Genomic DNA, 8,989 nt, shown 5'->3' with positions numbered 1-8,989 from the left:
GCAGAGGCACGTGGAGGAGAGGCTGAATTCACAAGGATGGAGGACAGAAAGGTGTTTGTATGGAGGAAGAGCTGTCATCAAAAGACAGATAAAAGCAGAAGCAGTTGTTTTATAAGCAATACGACGCTCTATTAAGCAGAGACTGAAATTAGAGAAGAGCTATCTGGGCCAATTGAGTGGGGACAAACAGTCTGTGACAGCATTTTGAATTTTTCTTTTAGATTATTTATTTACTCAATGTTACATTAACTAACATAAATAAACATTTTTATGAACAAAAGGCACACAGTTGCAAATATAAACAAGGAGAACATCTGTACAGCTTTCTCTCATGCAAACGAAGATACTCCCCCTAGAGAGGGCGCTTTGTCAAGTAGAGAGAATAGGGTGTTAGGGTTTGGTTTATGTTATCGGAAACATGGAGTCCCACTAAAACTGTCCACTGTTCAGTTCACCTCGTAGAAACCCAAACGGACAACGCCAAGGCAAAATATCCGTTCCAATGGTACTGGCTCCCAGTGAAACCTGTCCACTGTTCAGCCACAAAATGGCTGCCAGTAAAGGTAAACGTCCATCACAGAATTGGCTCCCAGTGAAACCAAGGCCTAATGTCCAGATCCAAAATGTCCACCGGTCAGGTGGCCACTCTGTCACGGAACACTGGGCACTGGTGAAACTGCTCAGTTGTTGGTTTGTTTTTAATTATTTTCTTTTTTTAAATTAATTTTGTTGTTGTAGAAGAGGCCACAAAATGGCTGCCAACTAAGCCACAAATTCAAACACACAGCTCACAGACAGGAGAGAGTACGAATGGGTGTGTTGTTAGGAAACAGTTGCCATAACTGTTACCATGGTCACTGTATCCTGAATAAGGAGGGGATTGGGTACATATCCATAACACAAACACTCTGTTACCAGGGTACGTGTATCCAGGGTGGAGGCCTTGGTTGTTGTTGTTAGCTGGTGCTGCTACGCTAGCCACTAGACGGCATCTTAACATGACAGAAGGATAACTCTGGGTTGGTTCTGTCAAGTCAGGTCTTCGCTGGTCTAGCCTTGTCCAGTCCGGTCTAGACTGGTTCCAACCAGTCGTGTCTGTTCTGAGTTTTGAGTTCAAATGGCCACAGTGCTGGGTACTTCTTCGTACTGGATAATGAAGTATGGGTAGCTCTGGTCATCGTTGAAAATGACGTAGATCTGGGGGTCCACCCAGTTGTCCACACACGAGTCGTACAAGTCGCTGGAAGGGTCCCGGGGGCTGAGTGGGGGGGGTCGGCGCATGGAGGGGTTTCCCACAGTAAACCTGCAGGAAGAGAAAATAAAGGTCAACTTTGGAGACAAACTGTCTGATTTTTCTGTCTGGTTTTACAGGCCTTTATTGGCACATTTAACATGTGGTTTCAAACTTGCACGTAAACGTCAACTATTTGCATCCCTACCTGACAGTATACAGGTAACAGTCTCCATACTAAACAACACGGCGGCCGAATGCCAGGAACTTTCAACACCATTCCAGTACTAGACCTAAGCCAAACCAAACACAACCACACACACACACCAGAGAGCTTGCGGCCCGACCCTAAAAAAACGAACCTTCCAGTGAGGACCTTGGCCAGGAACATGCAGTGGACTCCTTTGGGCGAGCGCTTGGAGAAGTTGTGCGAGTACACGGCCTTGCGAGCGAAGTAGGAGCCTTGTCCAAACATGGTGGCGTGCTTGCCGCAGACACGCGGGTCAAAGTTGTGCTTGCAGATGCCTTCCACCACGTCCGAAGAGGTGCCGTGGAACAGGTGTCGCTCACTCAGCATCCTGTCCATCTCCGACAGGCGGCGAGACATGTATTCCTTCTTCCTGCGGAGGAGAGAGGGGTTGGAGGGGTGGAGGAGTGGAAAGAAGAGGGGAGGAGGGTTAGACCAAGATTGGAGGTGGGAAAGACGTAGCTAAATCGACTGTATCTACTGAGGCAGCAGATGCACTCTTAACCCTCAGTTGGGGTCAAGCCTGAAAGATTGGGGGGGTTTCTTCTTCTCCTGTCTTGTTTTGTTTCTACCAAGTACTCCACTAATCTGGCTCTTTTTATTCAGACACACACATGCTCTTTCTCTCTATCTCCCGCCCCCTCTCTTTCTCACACAAAGGGGCGCACACACACACACACACGCACACACACACACAGAGGGTGTTAGATCTGAGAAAATCAGGCAGTGGTGCGGGGAGGAGAACACTCCGGATAGACTGTGACCCTGCGGTGACCCCCCTGTGACCTGAGAGCTTGTGACCTGACACTGACTGTCACCTCTCTCTCTCTCTCTCTCTCTCTCTCTCTCCCTCTCTCTCCCTCTCTCTCCCTCTCTCTCCCTCTCTCTCTAACCTTTCAATGACTTTCTTTCTTTCCTAGTCTCTCACCCTCTTTTATAATCCTTAATTGTCAGGATACATTTTGAGTTTCAAACAACTCACCCTAATCCTAATCACACACACACGCGCACACACACACAGGGACTAATTATGCATTCACACAAAGGTCAATCAGGGACAATCACTGGCACACACAGTCACTGCAAACAAGTGAAAACACAAACAATTAGCACATCTCTCACAGGTTCACATGCCTTCCTCTGGGTGACTCATTGCCAAGCGAACAATCCTCCCCCCCTGTGACTCATCATCTTGCTACCTGCCATTTTACTTTTCTATGGCTACAAGTTTTGAGGAGTACAAACAGGGAGGACCCCACTTCCTCCTCCCCGTGCTCGTGTCCTATACAAACACACGCTCACACACAACCCACAGTGCTAAAACTCGCAATCCTGAGTAAATTATTTTTTTTCAGCGTCTACAACATAGCTCTAGAGCTAGTTGTTTCTTGTTCTAGATTATTCCAAGACTCAAAACCTGACTCTACTCAAGCTAGCCTGGACCATTGGCGGCGTTCGATTCCCAAAATATGACAGCTCAAATTCCAAAGGGCCGGTGCTATTTCCGAAATGCATACTGCTTAAAGTGAATAACCATTTAACAACCATGTTATGTAAGTACAACGCAGAACAACAGCTTAACAGACAGTTAAAAACCGCTACCAAGTTCTGCTTTGACGGGGGGATGCTCTCACCTCCTGTATTTCTCCCAGAGGAACGAGTTCTGGACGCGGAGGATCTTGAGGATGCGGAACTTTGTCTCAGACACGGTTTTGTGGAAGAGGGTGTAAACGGTCCGGTAGCTTCGGTCGTCACGGGATACGGGCACCTGCAAGAAGTCCTGGCTGGTTGTCATGGGCAACCAGGTCTCCGGGAACACACTGGGAGGGGCGATGGAGGTGGGCGAGAGAGGGAGCGCTACAGAGAGATCGACCGTGGAGGAGGCGAGGCCGCCGAGGGTTCTGTAAGAAAGGAAAGAAAACGTCCGTGATGTTGCTGTGTATCAACTGTAGGCCTACTCAGCGGAGCTACTCTGGGTTTGTCTAAGCTATTTCGTGCAACCGAATCAGCGCTTCTCAGAGCATGCTGCAGTTTCCGTTTGGGGCTTGGTGAAAATGAGGGCCAGACAGCCCAAACAAAAAAGAGGAAGAAAGACAGAGCCAAAACACATCATCTGTCAGAACACTGCCCCAGAGAAAAGTAATAGTCTGGCATTTGAGTCAATAACAGAGAATTCGTTGTTATGTTATCACTCTTGTCTCTGTCCAAATGCTGTTAGACTTATCATCTGTGTGGGTGTGCATGCCCGTGTGTGTTAGTGTGTGTGCTGTCAGGACAGTGGCATGATTGGTATGGTTCTCACAAGGCAGCGTGACAGTTTCTCATCTTCTCTCTGTCTCTGTCTCTCCCTTCTACCTCGCCTGGTGGAAATCTGGCCTTCCTATCGGCGTCTGGCTTCCCCACGTGTTTGAACAGATCACAGACGGCGTGTGGGAGAGATTGTGAAATTAGAAGATGAACAGATAACGATGGGGAGAAATGAAAAAGAGCAGAGAGAGGTATACGGAGGGAGAGAGAGACAGAGAGAGACAGAGGGAGGGAGAGAGAGAATACCGATCAAGCTAATGACCTCCACCCAGTTTCTAGGACAGTGTGTTCTAGGGCTGGGCGGTATGGCCTAAAATGTTTATCACGGTACAATTCGTAAGCACTGACGGTATCGGTATTTATCACGAAATATTAGTTATTCTTAAAATGTCATAACAATGCAATCCGCACTGCAGCGGCTAATCTACCGCACTCGGACGGATTTGGATTGGGTAACTCCGGTGTGTCACTGTCACATGAGTTGAATTTTCCAAATTTTGCAGCGTTAACTGACACGGAAGATCAACTTCTCAGTAGCCTACGCGTTCAACAGTAGCCTACGTTTATGGGATCGCAAAAAAACTATTTGTAGAGTTGGCTCTAGCTATAAACAATTATTACTTGGCTGAAAACTTGATTCTGTTGGCCTACAATAAACATACAATTCTAACCAACCTGGCATTGGATTTGTCAAACACATTCTGGTAGATTAATTTTCGCGCACATGCATGGCTTTCAGGTGGTGAAAGAGATTGCTAATGTTTCCACCTTTGGCTAGCACAATTCGACGACACAATTTACAGAGTAGGCTACTGTTTGGGATAACTTGAAACCAAATCATTTCCAAACGACAGAGGCTCAATTGTTATTTATTTTTTTACCAATTCTTCAGAAACAGAAACACGTTTACTAATACATTTATTAATATATTGTGATATCCATGATATGGCAAAATCCATATCATGCCACAACGCAATACCAGTATTCGCGTTCATACCGGTATACCCGCCACCCCTAGTGCGATCTAACACAAACACACACTCACCCCTATGTGCTTCCTATTAGGACTTGTCTTCATAATAAACAAGACACACGAGCCCAGAGAGACAGAGAAAGAGACAGAGGGAGACAGAGGGAGAGAGAGGGAGACAGACAGAGAGAGAGAGGGAGATAGACAGAGAGACACAGAGGGAGACAGAGAGAGAGAGGGAGAGAGACATAGAGAGACACAGAGGGAGACAGAGAGAGAGAGGGAGAGAGACAGAGAGACACAGAGGGAGACAGAGAGAGAGAGAGGGAGATAGACAGAGAGACACAGAGGGAGACAGAGAGAGAGAGAGAGGGAGAGAGACAGAGAGAGACACAGAGGGAGAGAGACAGAGAGAGAGACACAGAGGGAGAGAGACACAGAGGGAGAGAGAGACAGGGAGAGAGACACAGAGGGAGAGAGAGACAGGGAGAGAGACAGAGAGAGAGACACAGAGGGAGAGAGACACAGGGAGAGACACAGAGGGAGAGAGACAGAGGGAGAGAGACACAGGGAGAGAGAGACAGGGAGAGAGACACAGAGGGAGAGAGAGACAGGGAGAGAGACAGAGAGAGAGACACAGAGGGAGAGAGACACAGGGAGAGAGACACAGAGGGAGAGAGAGACAGGGAGAGAGACAGAGAGAGAGACACAGAGGGAGAGAGACACAGGGAGAGAGACACAGGGAGAGACACAGAGGGAGAGAGACAGAGAGAGAGACACAGAGGGAGAGAGACACAGGGAGAGAGACACAGAGGGAGAGAGAGACAGAGAGAGACAGAGAGAGAGACACAGGGAGAGAGACACAGGGAGAGACACAGAGGGAGAGAGAGAACAAACAGTGGAAAGGTCCCGAGGACATGACTCGCATTCCAACCTCCTCAGAGTCACGTTTACACTCCTCCATCACTCTGCTGCTCTCTCTCTCTCTCTCTCTCTCTCTCTCTCTCTGTCTCTCTCTCTGTCTGGAACTCATTTAGAACCCTCACTCCATGACTGCCTCTCTCTCTCTCTTTTCCATCTGTCCTTTCTCTGTCACTAGCTCCAACCCTTATCCACACCTCTTTCATTCCCTCGCTCTCCCTTGTTTTCCTCTCCCCTTGTTTCTCCCATTCCATCTGTGATTGTCAGGCTGTGTCAGAACAGCCTCGTCAGCAGGACATGAAGACAGACACACCAGCACCAGCACAGTGTTCCAGTTACTTAGCTGGCTGTGCCAAAGGGCTACACTATGAACAATACACACACACAGTACATGGAGGCCCAATGTCACTGTGTACAAAGTGCAAGTGTGACTATGTACCAAGATACAGTACTTTCTATGAGGCAATGCTAGCTAGCAGAGGCTGGATGTACAGGACAACCCTGCTGTCTGGTACTGTGGTGTTACTGCTAGGTGGTATGACCACTGTGTGAAGATAACGCAGCTACGAGGCTGCACAATAAGATTAGGTTGCTGGGAAACCTAAGGTTGCCGGTTCGATTCCCTGTGTCAACATACCCCCCAAAAGTATATATTTCTATGGTAAAGTTTCCCTTGGTGTGTGTGTGTGTATGTCTGTGTGTGTCTGTGCGTGTGTGTGTACACTCACTGGAGGTGTGGCGTGAGGACCACCGAGGACAGAAACATGGGCCGTTTTTTGATCTGGCGCCGAAAGCCAAAGACGGCGTTTTGCTGGAATCCCTCACGGATGTTCAGGATGTACTGGTTCTGGAGGGTGATGAAGCGGACCTCCTTCAGCCCCCGAGTACTGGCCTCCTCAATGAGACGTACCACCGGCTGGGGGGAGGGAGGGAGAGGTAGAAGGAGGGGGGAGGGGGGGAGCAGAGAGGAAAAGAGTGAGTGAAAGAAAGAGAGCAAGAGGAAGAGAGTGGGGGTAGCAAGCGAGTGGGGAGGTAGGGGTAAATGTCATTGAAGCACGATGACACAATGTTCAACAAGGTAATAATCAGTGAAAATTCAACACTAGGAAACAGACACTCTCACGCAGAGCTGAGTGAAGGGAAACCAACATGACTGGTAATAAATGTTCCTTTTTTCCAGGAACAATTATGCAACAGGGTGTCAGATGCAGACAGCAAGGAGCGTGTGTGCGTGCGTGCGTGCGTGCGTGTGCGTGTGTATTAACGCCTGTGAGTGAGAGGAACACAACGTTTTCTGTGTGTTTCTGCGGAAGGAGACAGCAGAATGCCGGCTTAAACTGGACCCTGTGGCCTGAACAAAACCCCTCTCTGTGAGAGTGTGACACACAGACACACACACTCACCTCGGAATACTCCCTCCAGCCAAAGTTGTCCCTACAGTAGTACTTCCAGACGGTGTAGCAGCTGGGGGTGGGGTTGGTGATCATGGGAGGGGCTGAGGGGTTGGAGGGCGTGGCCAGTCTTCTGACTCGGTCAAAGTCCAAGTCACACACTCGCATGGCCCCGAAGTCCAGTGAAAAGACACGACCCCTGCAAGACACAACACACACACACACACACACACACACAGTCAGTGTTACACAAGTCATTAAATATTGTCGTTACTGTGTTGATGGTGTTTATAAAGTAGATCACATCTCTCCCTTCTGTCTCTTACACGTGTACGAGTCTGCTGGTCTAGGTCAATGCCTCATTATGATCACAGTGTGTGTGTGTGTGTGTGTGTGTGAGCCCCCCCTGCCCCTGGCATGGTGTTTCTGGGTCAGACACACACACGCACAAACACGCACATGTGAATGGTCTTTGCAGGCACGCATGCACACAACACACACACACACTGACTCACACACACTGCATACGAACATATTCACACTGTAAACTATCTCTGCACACTAGCACAGACATACTGTATACCAACATAAGCACTCACACACTTTATCCCAACACACACATATGTCAGTAAAGGGAATCAAAGATTAGGGTTTAAGCATAACTATACACTCTGACATGAAACAGACAAACACAAGTAATAATGCGAGCATTCACACACACACACATCTTTGTAGTGGCTTAATGCGTTAATGGGCTGATTGATTTTTAGTTGGGAGTCTAATTGGAAAGGGGATCAAAGGTCAGATGTGTATTCAGGCTGAGACGTGGAAGGAGAGGGGGGGTGGTTAGAGGGAGCGTGTGTGAGTCATCTGTCCAGGGCACAGCTTATGTTCTAAAAGAGAGAGAGAGACAGAACTAGAGAAGGATTTAATGAATGTGTGTAGTGCAGGGGGGGGGGGGGGCACAACATGTCCAGAATATAATCAACAGAAACGTGCATGTGATACTCCAGAGTGTTAAACATAGATACGGCTTTCTGTAGGGTGAAACTGTCCAGTCATGGTTTATGGTTTCACCCAATACCTATCCGAGTTACTGTAGCATGCATGTCTGGTAAAAGCCTAGTCACTGCTTCCACAATTACACACGCAGCACGTACACAGGTCTTTTAGTGCACGCAAGACACACACACATTCATTATTAACACACAATTACAGTTACTGTTTCCTTTAACTAAGATTCTGGCGGTAAGGGGGAGGAAGTGAAACGAGGATGTGATTCAGCAAACGTGCCCTGGAAAACACGAATGCTACAATCTCTGACCTCTGTCGCTCCCTTATCTACCCCCCCCCCCCCCCCACCACCACCTTCCAGACACACACACACAGTTACCATAGCGCAGGCGTCGTAGGGCCGTCGAGTCATCGAGCTGACTGCACCCCTCAGAGGCTGGGGGGATGAAACAGTAGATGAGGGAAAGGTGGAGGAGAGGAGGAGGAGAGGTGGAGGAGAGGAGGAGAGGTGGAGGAGAGGAGGAGGAGAGGTGGAGGAGAGGAGGAGGAGGGGTGGAGGAGGAGAGGAGGGGTGGAGGAGAGGTGGAGGAGAGGAGGAAGAGGGGTGGAGGAGGGGTGGAGGAGGAGAGGAGGGGTGGAGGAGAGGTGGAGGAGAGGAGGAGGAGGAGGAGAAGAGGAGGAGGAGGGGTGGAGGAGGAGGGGTGGAGGAGAGGAGGAGGAGGGGTGGAGGAGAGGAGGAGGAGGGGTGGAGGAGAGGAGGAGGAGAGGAGGAGGGGTGGAGGAGAGGAGGAGGAGGGGTAGAGGATAAGAGGTGAATGAGTAGACAGACAGGGGGGACGGCCTGTAGACATGGGGGGGGGGTGTAACCAGGGACCTTGTCCTCTCTCTCTCTCTCTCTCTCTCTCTCT

The 8,989-nt window shown here is 49.1% G+C and overlaps 1 protein-coding gene across 1 annotated transcript in view; it reads right to left on the bottom strand.

Moving 5' to 3' along the window:
* Positions 1–202: 202 nt before the first annotated feature.
* The window catches only part of tiparp (TCDD-inducible poly(ADP-ribose) polymerase), a 15,424-nt gene continuing 6,637 nt past the window's right edge, over positions 203–8,989 (bottom strand). The window contains exons 3-7 of the mRNA XM_084674854.1: positions 7,080–7,266; positions 6,405–6,592; positions 3,113–3,379; positions 1,594–1,851; positions 203–1,303 (exon numbers count right to left, since the gene is read on the bottom strand). Of these exons, the coding sequence (XP_084530980.1) occupies positions 1,114–1,303; positions 1,594–1,851; positions 3,113–3,379; positions 6,405–6,592; positions 7,080–7,266 (1,090 nt within the window). The 3' untranslated portion in view covers positions 203–1,113. The remainder of the gene's footprint in view (positions 1,304–1,593; positions 1,852–3,112; positions 3,380–6,404; positions 6,593–7,079; positions 7,267–8,989) is intronic.

This window comes from Hypomesus nipponensis, chromosome 15, assembly GCF_054491055.1.
Source record: "Hypomesus nipponensis isolate SF chromosome 15, ASM5449105v1, whole genome shotgun sequence".
NCBI classification, from domain to species: Eukaryota; Metazoa; Chordata; class Actinopteri; order Osmeriformes; family Osmeridae; genus Hypomesus; species Hypomesus nipponensis.
Note: the sequence above shows the minus strand (reverse complement) of the source record. Positions and strands in the feature narration are given on the sequence as shown.